General features: G+C 41.0%; 1 protein-coding gene across 2 annotated transcripts; it reads left to right on the top strand.

Moving 5' to 3' along the window:
• The first annotated feature begins 3941 nt into the window (after window positions 1-3941).
• On the top strand, window positions 3942-16446 carry Kbtbd8 (kelch repeat and BTB domain containing 8). Of its 2 annotated transcripts, XM_004669094.2 has the most exons (4): window positions 3942-3994; window positions 4455-4665; window positions 10780-11894; window positions 14958-16446. In XM_004669094.2, the coding sequence occupies exons 1-4, from the start codon at window positions 3979-3981 to the stop codon at window positions 15419-15421; spliced, it is 1806 nt and encodes a 601-aa protein (XP_004669151.1). In that variant the 5' UTR covers window positions 3942-3978; the 3' UTR covers window positions 15422-16446. The 2 variants fall into 2 exon arrangements, with proteins under 2 accessions (XP_004669151.1, XP_044991427.1); XM_045135492.1 differs by lacking the exon at window positions 4455-4665 and having other exon boundaries at window positions 3961-3994.
• Window positions 16447-17052: the final 606 nt, after the last annotated feature.

The raw sequence follows: 17052 nt of genomic DNA, 5'->3' as shown, positions 1-17052 counted from the left end.
GCATCCTTTGGCTCATGCCCTTTGTGCCCACTTCAGAGTACAGCCTTCACTTTCTGCTTCTATAACATGCTTCCATTTCTTCTTTTCCTCTTTTGCTTTTTAGGTAAGGTCAATTCACTATGTAACACTGGCTGGCCTTGAACTGACAGTGATCTTTCTACCTCAGCCTCCTAAGTGCTGGAATTATGGGGGGGCACCATGCGCAGCTACAGCTACTTTTTCTTACCTCAACGATTTGTCTCCTCTTTAAGAACTCAGGTGATGGCTTAGCAGTTAAGGGCTCTTGCTTGCAAGTCCTGACAGCCTGAATCTGATTACCCAGCACCCATGTCAAGTCAGATGCACAAAGTGGTACATACATCTGGAATTCATTTACAGTGCCTGGAGGCCCTCTCATGCCCATTTCTCTATCTCTGTCTCTGTCACTCTGTTTGCAAATGAATAATAAATAAAAATATTTCTAAAAATTGAAAAGACACTGGGCTGGTAGCCATTGCCTATGAAGCTAGGGACCCATGCTCAACTAGTTAGATCCCATGTAAGCCAGACACAAGATGATGCCAGTACACAAGGTCTCACATGCACACAAGGTGGCACATGCATCTGGAGTTTGACTGGAGTGGCTGAGGGCCCTGGTGTGCCAATTTTCCCTCCCTCTCCCTCTCCATCTCATTTTTTAAAAGTTGAGAAAAACCTCTTGTGATTACACACATTTCCAGTACCTAGGTAAAACCAGATGCACAAAGTGGTGCATACATATGGAGTTCATTTGCAGTAGCAAGAGACCCTGAGATGCCCATACACTCGTTCTTTCTCTCTCTATCTCTTTTTCTCTCTGGTTGAAAAGAAATAAGTAAAACATTTAAAAATATTTAAATGAAGAATTGAATCTCCAATTATATTACATTTATATTGGAAAAAATCACTTTCTGTTTTTCCCTTTTAGGCATTAATCCAGTTAACACAAGTCTTTAGCAAAGGAATGACACACTGGCTGCATCAAGAAGACTGTAGCTGACGATAAATGCCTGAGGATGCCATTTGCTGAAAGGAAAGAGTCTCGATTGTTCTCTCCTGACTCTCATTTTATATATCCCTGGTCAATTTCACAGCCTCAACCAGTACTGAACAGGGAAATTGGAAAACTGCAGAGTCGATTTGCAGAAGTGAGGTTCTATTTTCCTCCACACCTCCTTCCTCAGAGCTACTATCATGCTTGTGCTGTGTGGCATTATTATTGACAGCAGCCTGAGCACAACTGATAATTGCAGGGATTCATTCTCTTAAAGTAGAGGCAGAAAAAAAAAACAAACCCAGCAAGGCCACAATGTTTTTTGTTTTTTTTTTTTTCTTATTTTTCAAGTTGGTCTTTCACAGTGCTTTATCTTCACTATCATTTAAGTGTGAAGACTGCTCTTCTTTCAAGCCACCATAATGACAGCAATCCTCTCTGCTCTTGGTTCCATATCAGAATGACAAAGCTCCAAATGTCTAACCTGACTTAAATACAGACAGAATATTTGACCTTCAAATAATCTGAGTTGCCTTTTCAATTTTCATCTTTCATAGATTTTACTTGACACTATAGATGTAGGAGAAAATTGCTTCAGAGGATAATATAGTACTTAATATTATAAGACGAAAACTGGATTACTTTGGCTACTGCATTTTCATGTTGGTTGTAAGGTTTAATAGGGTCTTACTAAATTTGAAATTAGAGCTAAATGGAAAACAAAACTGTGGCTTTGGGCTATGTGTTATCTCCCATGAAACAGAAACTCCTTTGCACACTGAAAGATCACTGGGAATCAGCAAGATATTGCCTCAATTTTGAGGTTCTATCCTGCTTAAAATGTTTTGATATGTTAGAAACCTTCACTATGTTATGCCATCTGCCCAATACAATGGAATCTATTTATAGTGTGTCATGTGGATGGCAACCTTGTAATTACAGACTTTTAGTTCTTAAGTTTATGTTTAAATTAGTTGTAATCTTTGTATTCTTCCCTAAACTGGTAAACCTTTATGGGTGAAAGAATGTAAAAGCTTTCTTTGAATAAACTTAGCAATATTACCAAGTGTGTTGTGTAATTAGCTGAGCATTAAATAGAAAATTGAACTACACATGGTGACACAAACTTATAATCCCAGCACTTGGAAAGTTGAGGCAGGAGTATATTGAGTTCAAAGACAGCCTGGGATACATAAGTAGAACCTCATTACAAAAGCAAAACAAAATAGAAAACTGGCTAAGTGCCACTCAAGGAATAAGTAGAAATTCTCCTGCTTTCACGGGATTGAAAAAGTTGTCAATTAAACTTGGGTTGCAGATAAAATATTTAAATATGTACCGAATAATGTGTAATTTGCATTTTTATATTAAATTTATCTTGAGAATTGATGCCTTTTTTTCTTTCTTTCTTTCTTTTTTTTTTTTTTTTTTTTTTTTGGTTTTCGAGGTAGGGTCCCACTCTAGCCCACGCTGACCTGGAATTCACTATGTAGTCTCAGAGTGGTCTCGAATTCAGGGCAATTCTCCTACCTCTGCCTCCCAATTGTTGGGGTTAAAGGTAAGCCATCATGGCCGGATGATGTCCTGTTTTAATACCATGAAACCATGAACAAAATCATTAGTAAATCAAGCTCATAAAATGGGAATTTAACAAGTTAAATCATATTAATCATGCAGAACTATGCTAAAATAGTTTTTATAAAGATATATGAAAGCTATAAACCTCAATCCTGTGGAAACACTACTTTTTTTTTGCTAATTTATAAATTAAGCATTAAGTTTCTACATGCTAGGGAACTCAGTAATTCTTCATCTCTCTCTCTCTCTTTCTTTCTAAATTCCAAGATCCATAATTAATTTTAACTTGTGGCTAGGGATGTATCTCAGTAGTAGAATGCTTGCTTGATTTCTTGAGACCTCAGGTTTAACTAAAGAAAATAATCAGCAGATAAATAAATAAATAGAGAGACCCCACTGTATTCACTGATGATTCCTCACATTCAAAGGTCTCACATCCGTAACATTTTTGTCCTTCGACTTTCACATTCATATGCCACTGCGAAGGACGCAGGTGTTGAAGAGATGAGGGGTCTTATCTAAGCCCCACTCGGGGTATGACTCTTGAAAGGGCACCAGGGCCGAGGACACTGCCTGTCATTTCAAGGGGCAGGAGGGAGACCATCTTGAGTGGCCGTGGCCTCGCCCGGGTCCGGAGAGCCGGGCAGGTGCTGCCGCCTCCTCACGTCAGCCCGCCCAGAGCGCGGCGAAGGCCGTCGGGGCGTGCGCGACTCTCGGGGACGGCTTGCTTCGGGCGGTCTATTCTTACCTGCAGGCCAGGGTGTCACATTTCCTCTCCATTCCCTTTCTTTTATTTATCTTTATTTACTTTTTTTTTTTTTTTTTTGACAACAGTCCTGTCCGTTTCCAATAGTTCATGATTTCACAGCCCTCCTGCAGAGCGCGTGTTCACACCGGAAGCTAGTCATTGGCAGGAAGTTTAGGGAATGAAGAACAAGGATTTTAAAAAAATGTAAAGGCAGAGCTAGAAGAGAGGCCTTGAAGAGGGAAACTGGTTTTTGTAGAGCTTCCCCTACCTCAGCCCCTCAGAATGACAGCTCTCCTCAGAGCGAAGACTGCATCTCCCGGCAGGCGCCGCGCGCCCCACGCGCACAGGCCGACAGGCTCGCAGCGCTCCACTCCTTCCGAGCCAGCCAATAGGAATTCCCGGCTTGGCTCTCCGCCCGACCCAGACCACGCGGGAGCGGGGGGCCCGGAACTACATTTCCCGAGGTGCACAGGACCACCTGTTGACCAATCGAAGCCAAGAATTTAGAGTCTGGAGGCGGAGCCATCCCGGAAAGCCACCCCATTGGCTTGGCGAAGCTTAGAAGAGCCGGAACCCGGGAGCGAGAGAAGCTAAATGACATTTCCTCTTTAAATAACTGGAGCTGGGGCCCCTTGGAGCAATGGCCGCGTCGGCAGGTGAGTGGGGTGGTGTGGCCGGGGAGGTGTGGTAGGGAGGTGAAGCGGGAGTTGGAGAGGGCGCGGGGAGGAGCCGGCGACCGGGGCGGCGAGGCGCGGGGCGGGCGGGGGGCGGCGCGGCGGGTGCGCTGGGGAGCGTGGGTACCCGCCGCGCCGCCCGGCTCACGGTCGGTTGAGGGGTCCCTTGGCGGCCGCCGTCCTCCACGCTGCCCACCCGGCGAGGCTCGTGCGGTGGGCGCGGGCTCGGCTCTCCCCGCGGACCGCAGTCCGTCCGGCTCGCGGCTCGGGTCGGCGAGCACGGGCGCTTCGGGCTCGCCGGGCTCCGGGATCCCGTAGCCGCGCGCCCGCCCGCCCGCGTGCAGTTGTGCAGCGCTCGGGGGAGAAAAGAAAATAAGCACAAAACGCCCCAGACGCCGTCCCCGGCTGCGAACTTCTTGCGGTTGCACGATTTCTCTCCTAGATTTAATTAAGTCTTCCCCAACGCCGAATGGGATTCCATCTCCAGAGCCGGCCGGCGATGCCGTGGACCCCGTCCATGCTTGCAGTGTTCTTAAGCAGCTCAAAACCATGTACGATGACGGACAGTTGACAGACATTGTCGTGGAAGTGGATCACGGGAAAACATTTTCCTGTCATAGAAACGTTCTTGCTGCGATCAGCCCTTACTTCAGGTATGACACCAGCAGATGGGTATTGTTGCTGTCTGCACCGACCCCCCCCCCCCCACACCCAGTTTTGTCTGCTTGGTAAATGAGAGTTAGGACCAAAAACGAAAATAAAATAAAATAAAATAAAAAAAAATCAACTCTCTGAAAGTACTGAACAGGATTTGACTTAGTAAAGCTCTTGTTTTTAAACTGTGGGATTCTTCTGGAGTTCACGTGGTTGGTTGGATTTCAAGCTAGTGGACTTATGTTTAGGTAAATGACCAGAAAATGTAGACCTGCGTTGCCCAACATGGAAATCACCAGTCACATGGGTCAATTTAGATTTAAAAAAAATTTAAAATTAAAAGTCTGGAATGGAGAGGTGGTTCAGCAGTTTATGGCCCTTGCTTGCAAAGCTTGATTGCACAGGTTTGAATCCTAATTAAGCCATATGTTCAAAGTGGCACATGCTTCCAGGCTTGGTTGGCAGTGGCAAGAGGTCCTGATGTTCCCATTTTCTTATTCTTCACCTTCTCTCGCAAATAAATTTTAAAAAGATTTAAGATAAAAAGTATAAACTTCAGTAACTCAGGCACACTGCACATTATATGCTTACCCAGCATGTGACTAGTGACTGCCATATTGAGCCCTGCAGATTATATAGCATTCCTATCATTGAAAGTTTTATTGGACAGGAATGACCTAGAACATATTCTAAAAGCTACTCATGGTATACTCTCTTTAGTGTGTATAACTATTTTTAGAGATTAAGACCAGAAGACTGTTTATTTGGAAGCAAATTAGCATTCAGTGGATGTTTTTATGACATGGAGATAAAAGCAGTGGAGTAAAAAGGAGTGAAATAGAGTTTTTTCTCTGTGTCTCAGTTCCCAAACAAGTGATTACTTCCAGGGTTTTCAGAAATATTTTATGCTGTTCACTTTCATTTACTTTTTTATTTTGTTCAATATGCTAAAAAGTAAAAGTTTTTAATTTGGGTCTGAAAAATAACTTGTTATTTTAAGAAGAGATTGGAAACAGTAATTTTTCTGCCTGAGCATAACTTCTTTTGTTTCAAGTGCTCACTTTGAGCATAAAAGTGGTTCATGAAATGCCAGCCAGACCCTCTTCTAGCCACTCTCTAAATGTGCTTTATCTTTACCCAAGGCTGTCTCCAAAGGGCTCTGACCTCTGTAGGGCATACAGCAAGCACTACAATGTTCCAGATGTTTGTTTCTGGCTCCTCTCTCAGGATGCTGGGTTAAATGCAGTGACGTAACTGTTTAGATTTGGGTAGGTTATTGGACTACTGATTACCACAGGGTAGTGAGTTGGAGAGAAAAAGAATGAAACTTATACAATAAGTTTGTCTTGGCAATGGAAACTACTGCCAAAATTCTTACACCTAAGTCATCAATCATGTTATTGATCAGGTATGATCATTGTTTAGTATATTCCATAGTTGATCCTTGTTAAGCTCTGTTTTGAGCTTACTTGATCTTATCTCTGCACTATTGGTATTACCATTTTACACATGAAGAAATTGAGGCTGTGCAAGTGATGCCTAAGTCAACTGCCTCATAAGTGGCTGAGGCTAGATTTTTATCCCAAAGCCAGCCTTCTTACTGTGTGACACTTAATAAAGAAAAATGGGTGAAAATGGGTCCTCTTTAAAGTTCCTCTTCAGAAAGTTATATTAGATATTATCTTTGCTTTTTGTAATATATTTTTTTAATTAATTAGTTTTGTACTCAGTGAATATAGTCAAGTTGGCACCATTGTTAGGCTCATCCATGTCCTACCCCTTCCCCCTGGACCCATCTTGTTGAGTTATATGGGTCATGCATTGTGGAATTAGCCCACAGTTATGAATAGAAGTGTCTGGGCATATCATGATCCAATGTGTGGCTCTGACATTGTTTCTGCTCCCTTTTCTACAAAATTTCCCTGAGCCATGTTGGGTTCATTTTTTGTCTACTTCAGTGATGATATGTTCGGGCCGTCTGGGTCTCTGGATATCTGATTTGGTAGGAATTGATTGTTCTCTGTGTTGTTCTCCTTCACCCTCGTGCTGGTAACCAGTTCACCAAGAAAACAGCACCCTTGCTTGTTTTGCCAATTGTTCTGAGTTTCAGCTGGGGCCCTTTTGAGGTATGATGGGTGGTTCTCTCCTTAGGATCTCCATCTATCTGAAAACGAGAAGCAGATTCTCCAACGGAGAGTAAAGTTAGCACCAGACAAATGGGATAACGCTTTTTTTTTTTTTTAAATAGAGAATTTAATAGGTGTAGGCCCTCTTGTAGCCCACGATTGGTGGTAGCTTGATAATGGAGAGTGGGCTTATATTTGCATATGGTTCTGACTTGTTTCCCAGCTCCAGCTATGGGTCCTGTTTCACTGAGGGGGCAGCAGTTAGCCAAACCAAGAGTAGTTGGTTTCCCACTATGGCCATGCACCACTATTGCACTTGTGTGAGCATCACAACAGGTTATTTGCTGCTAAAGTAGGTTAGACCATGAGTTGCTTGGACAGATATTGGTCATTTCCCCCCAGTCACCCATGTAGCACCTTCTGGCACTAGATGCGCTGACTGTCAGGGACTGACTCTCTTCCAGGTTCCAGCCATACCATTCCATTTTATGTGTCAACTGCATATGGTGTCTTCAGCAGTAGGGTCTTACTACTAACCTTTGGTGGGTCATCAAGTACTCTGACAGAAATCTGTCTTTCTTTTAGGAAACCTTGTGGGTCTCTCTGATCAAAAGCTCATTGTGGATGATAGCCACATGCTGGTACTGGGAGTTAGAGGTCAGTGCCCAGTAAAAAAAGGAAGAAAAAGATAGCTAATGTAAAAGAGTTAGAGAGGAGAGAGGGAGGGAGGGAGGGGGAGAGGGAAAGGCAGGGAGGGAGAGAGAGAGAGAAGAAGGCTCTATAGAAGATTAAGGTCAGTCTTCGTCATACTCTCTCCAGTGTCTTGTGGCTCAGGTGTCCTCTCTAAGGGCCTGGTGAAGGTTCAGCCATTTGGTCTGCCTTTTAGGAGATACAATTTTATGGTACCGTTGCTGTTTGGGTTTAGTTTTATGTCTCCCACCCTATTTGTACCCTATTTGTTGTCTTTGAATAGTAAAAGAGAAACACGCTGAAAGTTCAGAGTGAAAATTCCTGATTAACAGTGTAAGCTCTGTTTCATTTATACCATAAGAATGTCATATATCATTAAGACCAGCTTTGAAGGCCTAGACAAATTAAAGGAGTGTGCTTACAATAGATTTTCTTAATTTCTAAGAACATAAACAGTGCCTGGAAATGTTCATAAGACAGGTACGTTGACTTGAAGATGTGTGGCAGAAAACTGCATGTACACGGTCTTAACTCTGGCTAGAGTTTCACACAGCACTTTCTTGGTAGTAGGGCTTCTCCTGGTGTGGGAATCTCAAAAGTAAGTTGTATCGCATAATTTCTAAGCCTTGTGCAACAGGTAGAAGTAGTAGAAAGGTGTGGCTGTTTCCTGTCCCAATGCCTTGTCAGAATAAAATGTGCAAGGTTAGAATTCTTTGCTGCTCAGGATGTTGTGTGAGGAGGTGCTCCCACTTTTGTAGAGTTCACAAGAAGAACCCTCAGGTATCAGACCACTGTTTTGTGTGACAACAGCCTGTTCAAGTCAGGACTGGTTCCCATGATAAAGGGATGTGTGAAGATGTTCTCCCAAGGGAATTAATCTCTACCTAATTAAGTGCTTTCTTTTTCTTCTTAATTGGTAACTAGCTGCATAGGTGAGTCATTTAGCCCCTGAATTGAAAACCAGCTCAAGCATAGGAACACCTAGTTTTTCGTCATCAAAAGTTTCCTAAAGGCAGTATTTTTTTTAAAAAATAAACTTATAGGGCTGGAGAGATGGTTTAGCGGTTAAGTGCTTGCCTGTGAAGCCTAAGGACCCCGGTTCGAGGCTCGGTTCCCCAGGTCCCATGTTAGCCAGATGCACAAGGAGGCGCACACGTCTGGAGTTCGTTTGCAGAGGCTGGAAGCCCTGGCGCGCCCATTCCCTCTCTCTCCCTCTATCTGTCTTTCTCTCTGTGTCTGTCACTCTCAAATAAATAAATTTAAAAAAATAAATAAATAAACTTATAAAATCTATGTGTAGATATACCTCAGTAAAATAGGTCAACTTCAACTGAAGAAAATGAGTATATTTTTTCAGGAAAGGTTTTCTTTTTCCCCTCCCTCCCTCCCTCTCTCCCTCCCGTCTTTCTTTCTTTTCTTTTCTTTTCTTTTCTTTTCTTTTCTTTTCTTTTCTTTTCTTTTCTTTTCTTTTCTTTTCTTTCTCTCTCTCTCTCTCTCCCTCTCTCTCTCTCTCTCTCTCTCTCTCTCTCTCTCTTTCTTTCTTTCTTTCTTTCTTTTTTTGAGATACGGTTTTGCTCTAGCCCAGGCTGACCTGGAATTCACTGTGTAGCCTCAGGGTGCCCTCAAACTCATGGTAATCCTTCTACCTCTGCCTCCCGAGTGCTGGGATTAAAGGTGTGTGCCACTATGCCTGGCTAAGAAAAGCTTTCAAAATCTCCAAGTGAAAATAAAATGATCTTTAAATTTCTTGTACCGATTAAGGGAATATCAGAAATATAATACTTGCTTTCAAAGGTGTAGTGAGAAAAGTACTTCTGAGGCTGGAGAGATGGCTTACAAGTTAAGGCCCTTGCCTGCCAAGCCTAACAACACAGGCTCTACTCCCCAGCATCCACATAAGCTAGATTCACAAAGCAGTGCATGCATCTGGAGTTCAGTTGCAGTGGCTGGAGGACTTGGCATGCCCATTTTGTTTCTCCCTTTCTGTCTTCTCTCTGTGTGTCTCTGCTTAAAAGTAAATAAAATTAAAATTAAATAGTTTTAAAGGTTGAGAACTTTAAAAGTTTTATTTTTGTATACAAGTCACCTTGTAATTTTCATTAGGACATCAGAAGTTTTATTAGATTGTCTCTGCTTATGTACAATTTTGATACCCTTATTGGTACCTTAAACTTTCTTGGGCATGCCAATTTAAAGTTTAATGTCCCTAATGCATTTTGACTAGAAGCCTGAAGAGGGACTCCAAGAACCACCTGGAGATCCGAACTGTGTCACCTTTGGCTCACTTTACTTACATATGCTCTCCTTTATCAGAGATAGCACTGTGGGATTGTGCCCTCCTCTGTTGTTCTCATGCTCTTAGATGGCTCCTTTAGGAACACGCTTAACAGAAGGGCTGATTAACAAGAGATAAGCATGAAAGTTGTATTAATTTTCTATGAACATTGGGATTTTCACAAGAAAGTCCAAAGAAATTATCAAAGCATGATGCTTTTAAACTTTTTAGACAAATAACAATAAATTTGTGAAGAAATGTTAGGGCAAGTGGCTTTTGTGACTATGGCAATAAATTCTAGGGATGATACTTAAGGGTGTGTGTGTACCTTTAACATACATATATGGGGTGGGAAAATATAGAAGGTTGTGAAACATAAGAGTTACTTCAGAGTTTGTTTATTTGGGCTCACTCTAGCCACAGTTATTCTGGCAATCCAGGCTGTTTTCCAGCCTTGGCATGTGAAGGACATCTTCCTGGAGGAGTTTTCATGGCTTGCTGCATATAGTGACAGGCCACATGGCCCTTTCTGCAGCTACAGTTCCTCAGGTGATTCCAGCTTGAAATTATTTCCCAGAGTGGCATATTTTAATTCCTTCAACACAAAGTTGACCAACCTAGACAATAGGGCTGTTGGGATTAGCCAGATTAAATCCTTTTGCTAGAGGCTGGAAAAATCGCCCAGCCTTAAGGTACTTGCCTGCAGAGCCTAAGGACTTGAATTTGATTCTCCATTACCCATGTAAAGCCAGATGCACAAGGTGGTGCATTCATCAGGAGTTCATTTGCAGTGGCTAGAGGCCCTGGCATGCCCATTCCCCTCACCCCCCGCCCCCCGGCCTCTTTCTTTCACTCTTAAATAAATCCTGCTAGATCAGTTTTCATCACTATATAGAACATAAGACAGTGTGTTCATTTTAGCTACAAAAGGTCCATGTGATAACTTTATAAATTAAAAAATTGAGCATGACAATTTCTACTTGTAGAACACATAAAATTTATTCATCTTTTTCCTTTCTTAGATCCATGTTCACTAGTGGCCTTACAGAAAGTACTCAAAAAGAAGTTCGAATAATTGGTGTTGAAGCTGAATCAATGGATTTAGTACTGAATTACGCCTATACCTCCAGAGTTACTCTGACAGAGGCCAATGTTCAAGCCTTGTTCACTACAGCTAGCATCTTCCAGATTCCCTCCATCCAAGATCAGTGTGCTAAGTACATGATCAGTCATTTGGACCCTCAAAATTCTATTGGGGTCTTCATCTTTGCTGATCATTATGGTCACCAAGAACTTGTAGACCGATCAAAAGAATACATTCGTAAAAAGTTTCTGTGTGTCACCAAAGAGCAAGAGTTTCTCCAGCTGACAAAAGACCAACTGATAAGCATCCTGGACAGTGACGATCTAAATGTAGACCGAGAAGAGCACGTCTATGAAAGTATTGTAAGGTGGTTTGAGCATGAGCAGAATGAGAGAGAAGTGCACCTTCCAGAAATCTTTGCCAAATGTATACGTTTTCCTCTGATGGAAGATGCATTCATAGAGAAAATTCCACCTCAGTTTGCACAAGCAATAGCCAAAAGTTGTGGAGAAAAAGGCCCACCCAACACCAACGGCTGTGCCCAGAGGCTTGGAATGACTGCTTCCGAAATGATCATCTGCTTTGATGCTGCCCACAAGCACTCAGGAAAGAAGCAAACAGTGCCTTGTCTAGATACCGCCACTGGAAGAGTGTTTAAGCTATGCAAACCACCGAATGACCTCAGAGAAGTCGGGATTCTAGTGTCACCAGATAATGACATTTACATTGCAGGAGGATACAGGCCAAGCAGCAGTGAAGTCTCCATTGACCATAAGGCAGAAAATGATTTCTGGATGTATGACCATTCTACCAATCGATGGATATCCAAACCATCTTTGCTTCGAGCCAGAATAGGCTGCAAACTCGTGTACTGCGGAGGTAAAATGTATGCGATCGGAGGGCGTGTTTATGAGGGCGACGGGAGAAACTCGCTGAAATCTGTGGAGTGTTATGACAGCAGGGAGAACTGCTGGACGACTGTCTGCGCAATGCCAGTTGCAATGGAGTTTCACAATGCTGTGGAGCACAAAGAAAAGATCTACGTTTTACAGGGTAGGTGCCAACGTGATTTAGCTCTTCATGGCATCAAGGTTGGCTTACTTAGTCACACTAAACCAGGCAGTACTTCCTGTTAGCTAATATCTGATTTCCTCATTATAAACTACTTGTTGGAACTGTTCTAGGAAGTAAACTTAGAGTAAAAAAACCCAGTTTTAACAGGGGCCATGGAGTTGTCTCAGTGGTTAAAGGTATTTGCTTGCAAATCCTGCTGATCCAGGTTTGATTTTACAGTGCCCATGTAAAGCTAGATGTACACAGTGGCACATGCATCTGTAATTTATTTCTTTGCAGTGGCAAGAGACCCTGGTGTTCCCATTTTTTCTCTCCCCCTCTTCTCTGTTTGCAAATAAATGTATATTTTTAAAACTTTAACATACTTAAAAGTATTTTTAATGCTTTTGAGCTTTGACCTCATGTGTAGCAAGTATTTTTAAACATATCCTTTAATAAGTAATAGCTTAACATTTTGAGATAACTATTTCAGCAGGTTTTAAGAGTAAACAATAAGTCAAGGTTAATACGTGCCTCTTTTGCTCTTCAGTAATCTGCATACAATCAAGAGAGGGAGCACGAAGACAGTGTTTCACTAGTGATTTACTCAAGGGTTTCTATAAGCTTTATGAAACATTCACAAGGATGTTGAAATTAGATTATGTTAATACTTTATTTATTAGAAAGAGACAAAGAGAGACTTGAGAATGGATATGTCAGTGCCTCTGGCCACTGCAAACGAATTCCAGACACATGTGCCACCATGTGCATCTGGCTTGGATGGGTTCTGGGATATTGAACCTGGGTCCTTGAGCTTTGCAGGCAAGTGCCTTAACAGCTAAGCCATCTCTCCAGCCCTATGTTAAGATTTGAATTTCACTGAAGTTTTAAGTTTTACTTCCTTTTTATGTTTGTTTTGTTTTGTGTTTTCTTTTGCTATTGAGGACCAGCACTCTAGCAAGGAAAGACATAGTAGAAAAGTGAGGGAGAGTAAATAAGTTATGATTTATGAGGACAAGATTTTCTTCATATGTTTCTCACATGTTACAGTTGCTGGAATTTTGAATGCAACATAAACAGTCCTAGAATCCTTACTTCCTTACCATATTTCTGGTTTCCTCATAATACTATTTTAATAAAACAGGAAAATGTTCATCGTGCAGATATACATGATTGCTTTAAAGCCCTATCCTAAATTTAAAAATGATGTATTTTTGTTCTAATCCTTGACAGATTTTCAGAAATGTCTGAACCCATTTTCATTAAGTTCAATAGCAAGTTAATTCTCCAGAAGTAGTACTCTCTGGAAACTTACTTAAAAAAAGCACAAAAATGTTTTGGGTTTGTTGATCTTGCCAAAATATGCAATATAGGAATGCATGTATAATCCATCTAGCATGGCTGAAGAAGTTATATCATCCACTGTGATGACAAGCTTCCTCTCTCCCTCCCTCACTTCCTTCTTTCATCCCTCCCCGTGTGGGAGTGTGTGCGCGTGCACATGCATGCACTCGTGTGTATATATGGGCACATGTGTGTATTGCTGGCAAGCCAGTTAGACTCTTTATTAGAATGTAAAGACTGTATATTAACTCAAATACTACAGCAGAATTATAATAAATTAATAGAATTTCAGGGTCAAAATGAACAACATTTAACCTGAGATTGTATTTTATGTAAGAGGGGGTTGATACCTGTGAGTTTGCTTAATTTCTTTATCATTAGTTTTAGTCTATTAAAGACTAGTGACTTTAAAGATCATCTTTTTGTACACATGTCATGTTTCCTTCTGATGAGAAATTTGCATGGAATTAGCACGTGTTTGTTTAACTACCATCTTTATCAGGAGAATGTTGGGCAAGCAAAGCTGGGGCTCAGGTAAAGTTGAGGTTGAATGTTACTGTTACTAAGTAGGCAACTGAAAATTTAGGGATCAGTAACCATAATTTAGAATAGTGTAAAACAAAAAATACTTAGAATCATATATTTCTAATTGAAACAAAGCCTCTTTAAGTAAATAGGCCTGACATGAAAAATTGAAGGTTATGTCTTAACGGGTAAGCATTCATAATATAAATACCCACAATCTTCAAAGTCTAAAACTTGAGCACTGATGTGATGTCACATGTAGAAAATTCTACACCTGGCCTTAGGGAACCAGGTCACAGTCTAAACAAAGGCATACTGAAGATTACTGGTGAATTTCATGATTTTACCTGGGTTTTGTTCTCAAGATACATTATATATATATGCACATATTCCAAAATCTGAAATACATCTGGTCCCAAGCATGTCATGTAAGGGATGCTCAACCTGCATTATCTATGGCTGTTGGGGAATAATTTAATCTATTCAGAGTTCATATTTTCTTTAGAGATTTTATACAATTGTACTTTAAGCTGGGTGTGGTGGCACATGCCTATAATCCCAGTACTCTGGAAGCTGAGACAGTAGGATCTTGAGTTCAAGGCCACTTTGAGCTACATAACAAGATGCCATCTCTAAGAACAAAACAATGTTATCATTGGTAAGGTATAAATATTTGCTGCTTTAATTCTTATAGCATTTTCTTAGTGGCAGTCTGATTCAATATGCCCTTCTATTGTCAATTTAAAATACTATAACAGACTCAAGGTCAGTTCTATAAATGGGTTGTCTATCATATTAAAGGCACATTTTCTCTGTTGAAACTTTGCTTTGTAGCAGTGCTCAGGTAAACCCACCAGTGACCCTGAAGCATAATTGTAAACAACTCCATGTGCTGTAGCTGAATAGTATGCAAATATCAATGGTGCATTGATGATTAGGCTTTATGGGATGCATTTTGCCCTTACTGACTGACTTTAGTAACATTAAGTTTTCTATACTATACATATTTTGTCAGAACAAATGGAACCATCCCAATTCAGGTTGACAAAATATCTGTTACTTTGTATATTTTACTTTGTATATTTTTAAACAGCAAAATATTTATGCTCTTTAGTCTTCAGACTTAGAATTAAATATACAACTCAAAACCTATGAAAATGTACACATTCTTGTTTCCTTTTTCTCTTCTTTTAGGAGAATTTTTCCTCTTCTACGAGCCTCAAAAAGACTACTGGGGTTTTTTAACCCCCATGACTGTGCCTAGAATCCAGGGCTTAGCAGCTGTCTACAAGGACTCTATCTACTACATAGCTGGTACCTGTGGAAACCACCAACGCATGTTTACTGTGGAAGCCTATGATATTGAGCTAAATAAGTGGACTCGTAAGAAGGACTTTCCCTGTGATCAGTCCATAAATCCATACCTTAAGCTGGTACTTTTTCAGAATAAACTCCATTTATTTGTCCGAGCTACTCAAGTGACTGTTGAAGAGCATGTCTTCAGAACCAGCAGGAAGAACTCTCTCTACCAGTATGATGACATTGCTGACCAGTGGGTGAAAGTGTACGAGACCCCTGACCGGCTCTGGGACCTTGGCCGCCATTTTGAATGTGCTGTTGCTAAACTGTATCCGCAGTGTCTCCAGAAAGTGCTCTGACAAGTAGCCAGAGTGCCCCACTGGCTTAACACTGAGGAGTTGTCTTAGAAGTGCTGTAGTCTGGAAGAACAGAATTTTGTATGCAGAAGTGGGTGCTCTGAAAGATGACAGGGTGGGGGGGGGGAGGATTGGCTTTACTTTCACAATATTTTTGGTTCAGTAAGCAAAAGGTAATGATGAAGTGCAATTATCAGCATCTTTTTACCCCTGGATAAGTTTTTGTCATCCAAGAAGTCTGTGGTAGTTCCTGAGATAGAGATGAATCAAGACAACTATGCATTCTCATGACAGCATCTAGGGTACCTGGGTAGAGACATCCAGACTAGCTTAGCATGATTTTATTTTAAATACGGGTAACAATATGAGGCAATATCACTAGGACCTCTCTAACAGAGAAGGACTAACTTACATCCTCATTCTTAATATTTATATATATTTACATATATATTTTTGTGTACTGTTTTCAAGTGTACGAGATTTAAGTGTTTTGTTCTTAGTGGAGACTGAAAGAAAAGTCAGTCTAGAGAGAACTTTTAGCCAGACTGTTCCTTATTTCCCATGTAACTTTAAGTTAAGCCAGAAATTTAAAGTGGCATTTTTCTGTCCAGAACTTTTGCAAGTGCTAACACTGTCTAATTTTTTAAAATCCAGGAAAGGGCTCAGGTTTGTAGCTGACTGGTGCTAGTATAAGAATTCACAATGGAGAGCTAGATAGATTTAAAGGGCCTGAGCCTATGTTATTCTTTCAAATTAGCATGCTGGTTTCATGGCCTTTACCTTGTGATTTCACAAAGTTTGCTGTTTGTGTGATAGGATATGGCCAGCTATTGGTCTAACTGGATTCAGTTTTATAATAGTAAGACCATAATATCAAGTTTGCACTAACATGGGCTGTTTTGTTGCCCGACCTCCTTTCCATCCTCTACCTGTCCATCCAGTCATTGTCAGTACAGTGAAAGGTAACTTACAATGTGAAGCTTTACACTTGCTTTTAAAATTCTCTTCCTGCAGTGGTCTAATAATTTAATGGCTTTTAAGTTTCATATTACAGTTACAACCATTTTTTTTTTTTTTTTTTGCACTCAGCAGTGATGAATACTTTAATGTTGAGATACTTGTCTTAGCTAAAGGCCACGGAGAAGGAAGCGGAATGACCAGAATCATAGGTTTCTGTGCTGTAGGTACTAAGTCATGTTGATGTTTAACTATAAATTCCCCACGCTAGCATGAAGGACAAACCATGGCAGGCATTTAAGTGGGTAATGTCTTCATGGCTGTGCCTAGTGTAACTGATAAAGGCTGTCAGTGTGGGTCAGAGTCTGTCCTCAGTCAAAAGTTTGATTCTCTGAAGAAAACAAACTGAACAGAAATCTTGCGCAAACTGTAATGTAATACTGTGAATCAAACTGGAAACATGGCCTCTTCACAGCATATACCTCGTTTTTCAGAATGTTTCCAAACTGCTTTATGAAAACCCCTTGAGTGAGGGTAGTTTGTGAAGAAGAAGCTCAAGGCGACAGCGTGTAGAATTAACATGTAAAAGTCGGCCCACAAAACTTGGTATGTGGCTTCTTCTAATTGGCCTTGCTAGTGTGTTTGTAATGTCTCTTTAAATTTTACTAACCAATATT

The sequence above is a fragment of the Jaculus jaculus genome, chromosome 16 (genome assembly GCF_020740685.1).
Source record: "Jaculus jaculus isolate mJacJac1 chromosome 16, mJacJac1.mat.Y.cur, whole genome shotgun sequence".
NCBI lineage: Eukaryota > Metazoa > Chordata > Mammalia > Rodentia > Dipodidae > Jaculus > Jaculus jaculus.
This window is presented reverse-complemented; position numbering and strand designations above follow the sequence as displayed.